At 32.3% G+C, this 12,667-nt stretch overlaps 1 protein-coding gene across 1 annotated transcript in view; it reads right to left on the bottom strand.

Annotated features, from left to right (window-relative positions):
* Positions 1-2,573: 2,573 nt before the first annotated feature.
* The window catches only part of LOC140057204 (uncharacterized), a 62,988-nt gene continuing 52,894 nt past the window's right edge, over positions 2,574-12,667 (bottom strand). Inside the window, exons 10-16 of the mRNA XM_072102763.1 lie at positions 10,466-11,172; positions 10,063-10,278; positions 8,216-8,341; positions 6,886-7,314; positions 6,171-6,383; positions 5,793-5,896; positions 2,574-5,300 (exon numbers count right to left, since the gene is read on the bottom strand). Of these exons, the coding sequence (XP_071958864.1) occupies positions 5,193-5,300; positions 5,793-5,896; positions 6,171-6,383; positions 6,886-7,314; positions 8,216-8,341; positions 10,063-10,278; positions 10,466-11,172 (1,903 nt within the window). The 3' untranslated portion in view covers positions 2,574-5,192. The remainder of the gene's footprint in view (positions 5,301-5,792; positions 5,897-6,170; positions 6,384-6,885; positions 7,315-8,215; positions 8,342-10,062; positions 10,279-10,465; positions 11,173-12,667) is intronic.

Genomic DNA, 12,667 nt, shown 5'->3' with positions numbered 1-12,667 from the left:
AAAATGTTATTGAAGTACAACAATAGTATAAAAGGATTTTATTTTTAATGAATGAATGGTGCAGGTAGCTGGGTTTATTGCTAAATAAAAGTTCTAGGATAATTTACACTCTAGGGCAAGTAACCAACTGGACAAATACACCCTAGGGCAAGTACTCCATTGGACAAATACACCCTAGGACAAGTACTCCATTGGACAAATACACTCTAGGACAAGTACCACCTTGGACAACTACACCCCAGGGCAAGTGCCCAATTGGACAAATACACCCTAGGACAAGTACCACATTGGACAACTACACCCTAGGGCAAGTACTCCATTGGACAAATACACCCTAGGGCAAGTACTTCATTGGACAAATACACCCTAGGGCAAGTACTTCATTGGACAAATACACCCTAGGGCAAGTACTCCATTGGACAAATACACCCTAGGGCAAGTGCCCAATTGGACAAATACACCCTAGGGCAAGTACCACCTTGGACAACTACACCCTAGGGCAAGTACTTCATTGGACAATTCTGGCTATGTTTGTTACAAGTGCTATGTTATACATATACACAAATGTCACTAGACACAGCATACATTTTTAATTTTTTTTATTCCATTGTGAGCACCAGTTTAGTGCTGTGCAAAAAAGTGAACACAACTTTTGAACTTAATTTTACAACAAGTTGGATGAAAGTTGTACAGCATGATAACACTCATAATCGAGTGGCAAGTGGACAAAATAAAAGGCATTATCCGTTTTCAACTACAGATTCTAAACAGTGCGATATTACACCGATTTATCACTACACGATCACATTTACAAACAAAAATTAGATACAACATTTACATCAAATTCAAGGAAATTATTTATACAAAATTTATATCTGAACTTATTTTCAAGTACTATTGAAAAATAATTTTACGCTAAAATGACTTAAATCCAAGAACATCAGTATTGATAAATTAACTGCACTTTTATGTCTATATCATTTTGTGAACTGAGTCTTTTTTAAATACCAAGAATAATTTTAAACTGAAAAATAAAAATTGCCAATGTCTATTTTACAAAAGGGGAACATCTTAAACTTCCCTAAAATAAATATAAATTAATCAATATATTCATATTAAATTGTACAACATATGGGTCATTCTTCAGTAAGTGTCTAATTTCAGGTTTATAAAAAATCGATTTTAAAATTTGCATTTTTTAAATTTCAAAAGTTTATTCAGATAAATGAACATGTATTACATGGCAAGCGTATGTTTGGCGCAATCTTTATTATATATTTCGTGTTTTATTCGTATTTATAAATACATGGTTCTATGTTACTGTCATTTCCGTCACATTTATGGGATATACAAAGATAGAAAAAAAAACGATTCAGGAATTATAAAATTATTTCCATTATTAATTCTTTGATACTATATATTATTTTTGTCTCTATTAATCAAAAAATGATTGTTTTAACATTTATAATTATGATGTTTTACGTTCAAAACCATTTACTATTCCAAAAAATAATAATTTTCAGAAAATAGTATGACAGTCACTGATGTTTTACAAAATTCTGTTGAACTAATATTACTATCCATTGACATAGTAGAAGAATATTGTGTATATTTCAATATACCACATAATTGCGTTCATTACTTAAATATTTTAGGATTTAAAAGGATAAAATATCCATGTGACGGAGATGAAACCGTGACGGATATGACGAACCTAAAAAATCATGTGACGGAGATGACTTTAAGATATGATTTGATTATGTTTATTGACCAGAGTCACATAGATATACAATGTAATAACATAATAAAGATATACAAAACAAAATGTACAACAAAAAAAGGCCCTGGCAATAACAAAAAGTCATATCCGTCACGGGCCGTCATCTCCGTCACAACGAAACATTGGGAAATGTGACGGAGCTGACCGTGACGGAGATGATGTATTTAGCATTGGACAGCCTAGGATCACATCGTAGGCATGTCTGACAGCGGAGACGGATTGCATACTTCTAGATACCGTGAATAACTTGTACTTCCAGTTGAAAAAAAACCAGAAATTATAATTATTTAATGAGTTCTATACCGTTCGGATATGACATTCAATAAAGGTACGCAGCTGTAATTTTTCTAAAACCTCGTTTTTTTTAGCTTTTTTCCTCTTTTATTGAAAATGATGTGCGGCTAGTTTAATTTCAATATCTTCGTATGTTTACAACGCACAGTCAATTTTTTTCACCGCCGTTCATTAAACTGTAGACGGTACATTTAAATTATGTGACGGAAATGACACAAAACTGCGGGACAAGCTTTTTCCAAACAAAAACTTTAAAGTTTGAGATTTAATGTATGTAGAGATGTATTTCGAAGAATATAATCGCATGAAATCATGATTAACTAACTTTTTACAATATTTTCGATAACAAAAGTCCTGTTATCAAATATATACGGCGATCATAAAATTGAAGATGTACGATCGGGACATAGGATTTTAGGGGGTTGCCTGAAACATTTTTATAAAAATTTACAATATCAATGTAATTATCTTTGTTTTATATAATTAATTATATTTACAATAATGTTGATTATGATTTAAGTCAAGAATTTTTATTTTTTAATGATGAGTTTTCAGTCTCTATCCCACCAAAGTATCGGGACACGATTTTAGACACTTACTGAAGAATGACCCATATATATTAAATTGAAGATACTTCAAGTTTTGACTCGGCAACCTTTTCTGATTGGTCAACAGTCATAACAATCATTGATTGGTCATAATTATTATATTGCTATTTTTAAAGGGAAGGGATACTGTAAATTATTTTTCTTAAAAAACTGTTAATCATGTTATAACAGTATAAATACTGAATTTTTTTTGCACTGTATTTAACTATATAATTGGTATTACAGTAGAATCCCTCCTAGTAGGGGAAACCCCGATTAGGAACACTCCTATTGAGGGGACACTCCTCCTACCAAGGGGACACTCCTATCAAGGGGACACTCCTATCAAGGGGACACTCCTATCAAGTGGACACTCCTATCAAGGGGACACTCCTATCAAGGGGACACTCCTATTAAGGGGACACACCCATTAAGGGGAAACTCCTATTAAGGGGACAATTTCTTAGGTCCTGAGTGTATCTACTTAATAGGGATTCTACTGTAACAAGGACATGTTATCAATTGGCATAAGATAAGGACAATTTGAAGAGATTCTTTTGGTCAACAAAAGAAAATAAATTCCATATCGGTACCAGTTGTGCGAACAAGGTAAATTTGTCTGCAAAGATGTACTGTTTTGCTGATATTTCAGCACATACGTTTTGTAATACGTACATGTACGTTTTGCAGGAAAATTTAAAATGTTTTATTAATATTCATATTTAGTATTTCGATTGTTTTATTTTCTAAATTAATGAGGTATTTTCTCAGGGATTTTAAAACAAAATGATGAAATCTTAGTACTTTTTAAAAAGTGATATTTACAAAATTACACAACAATATCTAACCCTGTTTAAGAGTATTAAAACCTACTTCTTAAGGACTGAATAAACTTTGATTCACCTTTTGAATAATTTAATTCAGATTTAATTTATATTTTTTAACTTGATTACATAGTTATTTATACAAATTCATATTTTAGCACACGTTATAAAGCAGATCATATTTAGATATTTTCCCTCAATTGATTGAGCCCTGAGTGAATTGAACCAACTACAAGTTTTACTAAGAAAGATTCCCACTTCTGGTTAGCACACAACGTATAAAACAAAATACATACATTTGTGAAAATATTTTTTTTAAAGAGAACAAATATTACATTTAATTATTTACAAAAAGTAGAGTTAATTAAGTTTGCCGTTTGGTGTACTGTATATGAACCATGTAAATTTAAAATTAATGAACACATGAAAAGTTTAAATTGTTGGGCTCAATGTGGGGCGCGTATCAGGCACTTACGAAAATTGATATGGCATTCAATGACAACACAATATGCACCATGAGATGATAAACAAAACAATTTGTAACCTAAAAAATTAAGTGAATTAATCCAAAAAAATTGTTGTTGACCAATGATTATCCACGAGTATCTAGTCATCATTCTGTAATACAGTGTCACATGTGAAATGCCATAACCCTAACCTAAACATTGTATTACAGAATTTGATCATGGCACTGGACAGATAATGTCATATGTGGAAATACAATAGAGAATCTGGTGTAATTTTGCCAAGACCAAACACTAAATCACAAAAGCTTTGAATAGTTCAGTCAGTCCATAGCTAGCTTCTCTACCTAAAATTGTTTCACTAACTTGTATAAAAGAGGAAGGCACGTGTCTGTGCCTGGGCAGACAATAAATACAACATTAGAAGAACTTCTCAAATGAATTTTTTAAGATTCAGATTTACAATTGATCAAAAAAACACGAGAAGAACATGAACAAATATTAAAATTAATATGATCATGATTAGTGTGATCATGATGAGTGTGATCATGATTAGTGTGACCATGATTAGTGTGATAATGATAATGATGATACAGTCCTCACTTTACTACCTGAGGTTATATAAATTTTTTTTCATACCCTTTGGGTTAAAAATAAATATTAACATTACACAATATTTCTGATTTACATAGATTGTTCAAACACCAAACTGTACAATAAAAGATAAGAAATAATAGTGTAACACTATTGGCCTTAACAGCTTCAATTGCATCTAAAACAAAACCACACACTGGATAAAAAAACTGGGAACGAAATCTTATACAAATAAATTACCAAATGCTGTGTAGAGGACTACAGTGTCATTTGTTGCAACTTCTTTTAAACTTATGAATACAGATGAAAGACGAAACATACGCGAAAGCATTAACAATCTTGACCCATAATAATCAGTTGTAATACCCACAATACTTCCCTATCCTAGACCTAGTATTTATAATTCCATGTAAATGCTCTAGTCAAAATATTTATCAATTTGGTCCATGAATAAAAAATTGATAAATTAACGTTTACCACAGTCATAATTTAAATTATTATTTCAATGTTTAAATTAAGTTTTTTTTTATTAACAAGATTTAATTTCTATAACTTGGCGTGATCAAATATAGTTCAATTTACAGATGTGTCTACCATACAACAAGTTTAACACAATTCCATAAAAATATTATCAATGATATTTATTAGTTCAGCTGCGAGGGTCTGCGCATTCCCTGGTAGATCGTTTCAACTGGTGTAACTCTTGTAATTGTCTATACTGATCTCTTTCAAGTCTTCGATGTTCTCCCTCCACATCCTAAATAAAATAAAATTAAACATGATGACTGTATTTGATAAAAATATTTTTACGCAGTCAGCTGCCAATTCCCTACAATTTGTGACGTTTTGTAAAAATAATGCATATATATTACTTTAAAAACATGAAACCAGGTCATTCATTACGTTTTATGGTAAATTAAGATAAAAAGAGAGAAACAATGGACTAATTAAGTAGCTCGCGGTGAATGTTCTCTTGTGGACGGTCTTTAGGCCTAGCCTAGCAAGGCTTAGTTTTGTAGGCCTAGCTGGTAAACATCGGTAATATACGAACATTGTATGCTAGCTATAGGCCTAGCCTTAATTACACAGAGGTCCCGACTTGGAAATATTAAGTATCAGGAAAATTTATGTTGTGCCAAAACATAGAGAAATTTCACCTTCGAGAGACAGGAGATCAGTCACGCAATTAAAGGGAAAATTAGGTGTTATGTCCGTGCATTGGTGGCAAAAGTATCTATATCCGCCTTACCTGTTTTTTAGATTGGACTTGCCCTGCTATTTTAATTAGCTCCGAGTTTTGTGCTTGTAATTTAGAAATCTGTTCATGCAAAACAGCTTTTTCCATATTGTGTTCTAAAAAAAAGAAAACATACCATATACCATATTGTTTCAAATAATATCTAATATTTATTGATTACATTTGTAAAACATATTTTGTATTCCTTATGTTTATATTTATATGAATAAATCATAAAAACTAAATTTGCCAACTGCAGGCTTTTGCAAAACATATTTTTTTGCAGTTTGCTGAAGTTTCCCAAAGTTTGTCAACATTAGAAAACTTTTCTTGGCAAATGCCAAATGTTTGCCAGTGTACACTAGGCTTTAGGAAATATTGTAGGCCTACCATTCATATGTTTCCTGTAGGCCTCCATCAGCACTTCCAATCCTGGCCATTTAAAGCCAGAATCCTCACTTCTACTGCACTCTTGCTCCTGGTCCTTTTTAAACGTTGTTTCAGCGGACGACGCAGATTGTTGTGAAGAAAGGTTGATCACAGTTTCCCGCCTTTTTGTCTTCGGAGACTCTGCTCTAGGATGATAAACTACCGAATTCTGGCCTGCAAAATTAGTTACTTAGATATTTAATGTGTAAAGACGGTCATTTATTAGAGTAACTGGATTTTAAAATCATTTTGCCAATAAAGGAACTCAATCGTGTGTGTATTTGAACAGGTCAACAAGGATTGATATCCAAGATCAGACATAAATCAACTTCATAAAAAATTGCAGCTAATATAATTTTCTCTAGGTCAAGTGCATCATTGGAATACTGTACAAAAGTCATTACTAATTAGCAACATTCAAGTGTAGGATGAGCAGTGTCAGTTCCTATATGACCTAAGCAGGGTCACTTTATAGAGCCTGAGCAGGGCGTGAACAGTGTCTAGACTACTTGACTGGGTATGCTAGGCCTATGATGTACATCCCAGCTTTTAAAGGAAGTAAATGAATGTTAGTAGTAAATGTATTTCCATTTTGAACTCTGACCCTCAGAAACCACCATTACAGTTATACATTTACTATCCATTTATTTTGATATTTGTTTGAATCATTATTTACCTGACTTTTGATTAGCAAGTGACTCCTGGGTTGTCCTCAATACAGATTGGTGAAATTCTTGCACAAATTGTTCGGCCAAAGTCTTTGGTTTTGTTGATGAAATTGAGGGCGAGTGTCTAAACATATCTGGACCGTACTTCAACGTCGCCCTAGCCTCAGGATCATACTGTTCTTTCTTAATGTCTCGCATGATATTGTTCGATTTGTGTCGCAAAGAAGGAATAATTTTATCGTGCAACATTTTGCCATGTTGGTATTGATTGCTTAAACCATTGTCATCTTTGTTATCTCTTGGTGGCGCTATTTGTAGAAGAGGGCTAGGGTTTGATAAAACTGGACTTGCTGTGGAATGTGGTGGACTTGAAGTGGGTCCGTCACTTTCACATTCATGTTTGTTTGATTGCACTGGTTGTTTAGCATCAGCTGCTACTGAAAAAAATATTTAAAAAATACAATGATGAAGTCTGTGGAAAAAGTAAGTCTCCCAACAGCACTACATTTACAAACTCCCAAACCTGGATACGAGAAATGAGAACAGGTACTGCTGATAATGTGTGTTGATGTAAGCCATGGAAAGCTGGAATAGATTTCCTACTATAGAAACTGTGCAGATAGTCAATATTTTGTTTAGTGCTATCGGCACAGTTAACAATGTGAAATTCATTGTTTCCTATTGCCAAAGCAAAACATGCACCTAATTTTCTATCAGTATGGTAAGGTATGTGCTCCCTAATTCTGTTGTATATCGGTCAATCGTGCCGATAGAATACAATCCAATAAATCCCAAAACATAATCCAAATCCCAAAACATAATCCAAATCCCAGAACATAATCCACATGTATTTTAAGAGGCACTATTTGTCAACAAATAATTATTAGTCCTCTCTCCATGACGGTTGTCACATAATGTTTTGTATTATTTTTTTTAATTTTTTATTTTTTTTATTGTATTTATATGTTTCATATGGACAGTTTGTCTGAAATAAAGTTGAATTGAATTGAATTGAATTGAATATCACGCGCACCGTTAGACGATATTCATTTACAGTAATTTATCTGAATCTGTATGTGGATGGTTATCAAGGCAATATCAACAGTAATACTACAAACAATGTTAGAATTGGGAATTTATATTAAATGTACATTATATTTAATTTATTATAAATTTACTTTAAAAAAGAATTTTTTTTAAAGTTCTAGAGTTGTATTTTTCTTGTTTTGAGCGATGGATAAAGAACAAGCGATAATTTTGGCATACAGGGCCAAATTATATTTAATTTATTTATATTCAAGACTGTCACGCAAGTCAGTTGGGAAAAAAAATACATACCTGTAATATTCTGATCGGTTTTCTTTTGAGAAACATCTACATTGTTATTCTGTTCCTTCGCCTTTAGTTCATTTTCTCTTCTCTTGGCCCTGTATGCCAAAATTATCGCTTGTTCTTTATCCATCGCTAAAAACAGAAAAATACAACTCTAGAACTTTAAAAAAAATTCTTTTTTAAAGTAAATTTATAATGAACAATTCTTTCTACAATAAAATTCTTTTATATAAAATTTTGAAGCAGAAACTATATAAAATTATAAATGTATGTACTAATACTATACATGACAATTATATTTATAAGATTTACTGCAATACAATAAAAACGTTGTTAAAAAGAAATAACCTAGCTGAAGACAATACAAAATTAAGAATGATAGAATGCAAGTCGACACTATTTGAAAGGACGCGCAGTTGTAATGATACGTCAACAAGATCACGAATAAACTCCCTCGTGGTGTTGAATCAAATGTCGATGATGTATGTGGATGACAAATGATTGACATTTCGCCACACCCTTTTCGTATAACCTCAATAATACCACATTGTGCTACAGTAATATTTGCCTTTTATGTATTACATAAAACAATCATAAAATAATAATCCATACAGCATATTTATTAATATATATATATATATATATATCCAAAGACAAATTACTGAAAAAAATGACAATTCTGTGGGTATCAGTGGCTGGATCTCAATGGAGATAAAAAAAAAAAAAGCGAAAAGCTAAATCAAAACGATAAAGTAAACAGCCAGAAAAGTTAGCAGAGCTTTCGGGCAACACTAGCCCTTCATCAGTGCAATGATATATATATATATATATATATATATATATATATATATATAAATCCAAAGGCAAATTACTGAAAAAAATGACAATGCTGTGGGTATCAGTGGCTGGATCTCAATGGAGATACAAAAATAAAAAGCGAAAAGCTAAATCAAAACGATAAAGTAAACAGCCAGAAAAGTTAGCAGAGCTTTCGGGCAACACTAGCCCTTCATCAGTGCAAGTGAAGGAATTTGGATAACGTCATAGTATAAAGCTGCAAGTGCTGCCTGGGTGGACAGGAATAAAAGAAATATAACAAAGGGAGCCAGGGTGGAGTCTGAATAAGAGTAGAAAACAAAGAAGGTAGCTTGGTAGAGATATAAACAATTTTGGAATGAGACTAAAAAACAAAACAGCTTATATATATATATTAGAAGTTGTTTTACATTGATATACCATGCTAATTAATAGGTCAGTAGAATTCTTTCTAAAAATATTACTATTCACATTGTCTTTTAAGAAAGTGAAAGGCAGATTTTTAAATAAATGAAAACAAGTGGAAATTGTGTGAAAATTGATGCAGAGGAAAACAAGAGAAACGAGTCACTCTATCCCAGTAATTCAAGGACAAGTGTCTTCGTTTTGTTTACGTTTTCTGGAACACATGTTGGACGTATACCTATAACACTATTGATACCAACTATTGTTTGTCAGGGTAGCAGCTACACACTTTAAGTCTACACCTAGTAGACATGACCAACGTGTTTTGTGGTGCTGTCTACTCTAGCTACTGGAGGCTGTCATTTTGTTCACCTGCAGGATCACAGGCTCACAAAGGCTCTTTTTCAGTTTGTCTGAAAGGTGCGTGGCTAAATTCATGCTAAGTTTGTAAAAGCAAAACATTGGGAAAACATTTCTTGCAAAAACTTTAGAGTTTGCTTGCTTAAGTTTGCTTACTAAAGTTTCCTAGCATAGACTATGGAGAGAAACTTATCACAAGCAACATTTTTTCTAACCATCCAACTATCAGGTATGATCCAGAAAAGAATAATAACCAATAACTACAAACTAACCTTTCCTTCTTTCAGGTACAACTACTTCTAGCGACAAACCACCAAAGAAGTGACATTTGCTCCTGTAGTCTGGTTGACATTCAAATTCAGATGTCGTGATCGGTAGTGGAGATGGCAACTCTCCTTTTGGCTCTTCCATTTTAAGAGACTTTGTTGGTGGTAGGCAATCTTCTTGTAGCATTATCCGTCTTTTTAAGCGTTTTTGTGATTTAAGTGCTAAAATAGAATAGTATATAAATGTCTCAGAATCGAGAAAATTAGGTCATTGTAAACTACATATTTTTGGTCTCAACTTTATCTCCATAACCCTTTTATCTCCATACTCTTAAAAGTTTAATATATGCACCCTTACTATTTATTTTCAAAATTGTATTCTACCCTTCAAATGCACTGTATACAGTACCTTCTTTCTTTCTTTGTGTTACAAGTCCAACCGTTGAAAATAAATTCATTTTATCTTTTGACCTATCCAACGGAAAGCATGACTTGGTAGATATTTTTTCCATTTTCATTCGGTATCGCTCCTTCTTGTCCTCCACATCCTCCTCACTATCTGATTCACTGTCACTTGTAAAATAAATTCCAATTTGTCTCGACTTTTGCCGTTTCTTTTCTTCCAAATCTAATTTACTTAAAACGTTATTTTCAGGTATCATCCACGAACGCGTGAAATTATTAACAGGCTGCGGTACAAATTCATTGTTTCTTTGTTTACGGTAATCATATGGGTAGTTTGTAGCGTTCGGTCGCTCTGGTTTATAAGAATGCCTTACTTTATCAGCTGGTGCGTTGGTTCTATCAGAATCCGAGTTGTGCAAGTGAGGGCTACGTGATAAACTATCGTGATTATTTTGTGCCTGTTTATTTGAAAGTGCGGTTGGTTCAATGCTGTTTGGCGGTAACCTGTCATATTCATATTGATTAGCCACCTGATGCACATGATTTACAGTCCTACGATCAAATAACTTTTGTCGTAAAAGTTCTTCCTGGTTCGATTTGCTTGGTGATATCAGAGGTGGTGGCTTAGAGCTTGGTATATCAACTCTAAGAACCTTTCGCATATGTTCTGAATTACTTTTTTCTCTTTCACGTTCGCGTTCTCTTTCAAGCCTACAAGATAAAAGAAACATGTTCTCATATTACAGTAATTCACAAATAAATGTTGTTTTAGAATTATAAAAACGTAAATATAAAGACAAAAAAAATCTTCATATTAATCATATTCAGTGGTCTAAATCAAATGATTTCTAAATTAGTAACTTATCTGACATTTATCAATATTGCTTTTGACATTATCATAAATATCTTGACAACTTTCAAGGTTGATAATTACGCGAGTACTAACTAACACTGCTTTCATAATATATAAACAAGAAATATTTCTTACAAAAAACGCTGCTCGCTTATTGAAAAATATTTTTTATTTTAAATGTTTTTTAATGTGTCATTTTATTGTCACATAATAGTTATTTTACCTGAAAAAAATGTAATTTAAAGCAACAAATACTTAAATTGTCTGTCAGACAATGGTTTTTGGGTTTCTTTTCTTTTTTTATATGTGAATAAATATTATTTTTTTTGTTACAGAAGTGAATACTCAATTTCTGTCACTTTAGTTAATTTTATTGCTAAGGTCAAATCTGGGGGTCACTTCATCACCCTAGATATTTCAATTGTGAAGTATCCTATTACAAACACAAACTGACAGTGAATATACCAGAAATGCTTATTAGAGATTTGTAATTTTAGCATGACATGTCCTAATAGACTCTTTCCCAGACGTTTTTTGGGTCTACTGTAGCAGCTGGAATCAATAAATTATAGTGGAGTTTCCATTTTCACAAAACTGTCTGTCCTTAGAACTATAACTGCTGCTTGCTTTAGCTTCTGATTGAGTAGTCCTAATGGGACGTAGCGGACTAGCGCAGCAGCGTGAAAAACCGCTCATTTGATCTACAGTTATAGTTCATAGGATATGTTGCACTTTTGTGGAATTATGATTTAACAACACAATTGTAGTTTTGATCTCCCTTTCTCGTCATTCTATAACCGTTAATTTTCCCTATGTTACATATTAGGTAACCAATTACCCTAGTTAATGTTTTTAGATTATGATGTTCCCAGTAGAGCGACACCGAGATCATTAATATCGCATATTGTATGATTACTATACCTCATTTGATTATGTTTATGATTACTTTAGTACTATACATTTATATAGAAATGTCAATTGACTTAATTTTTTCATAATGCAGTCTTCACATTTAAAAAAAAAAGAGCAAAGAACAAACAATTTTAGGTTAAAAAAATTGACATAATTTATATTTTAAAAAAAATTATTATCAGAAAATATTTGCTCAAAATCGAATTTATTTTCTAGCAGTAAAGATTTCAAATGATGGAATGGATGACACGCCAGAGGTGAATGTGTTCTAAAAGTGTAACATCTAGTCTAGAGAAATGAATGCACTGCCAACTCATAGTTTTAAATATATTAACAATATATCTAAACATAGAGGATGATATTTACAAAAAGTGTGTGAATATTTGCTGTATTTTATATTTTCCAATTGATAAGGATTTAATACTAGAATGTTTATTCCAC

The sequence above is a fragment of the Antedon mediterranea genome, chromosome 8 (genome assembly GCF_964355755.1).
Source record: "Antedon mediterranea chromosome 8, ecAntMedi1.1, whole genome shotgun sequence".
Classification (NCBI taxonomy): domain Eukaryota; kingdom Metazoa; phylum Echinodermata; class Crinoidea; order Comatulida; family Antedonidae; genus Antedon; species Antedon mediterranea.
This window is presented reverse-complemented; position numbering and strand designations above follow the sequence as displayed.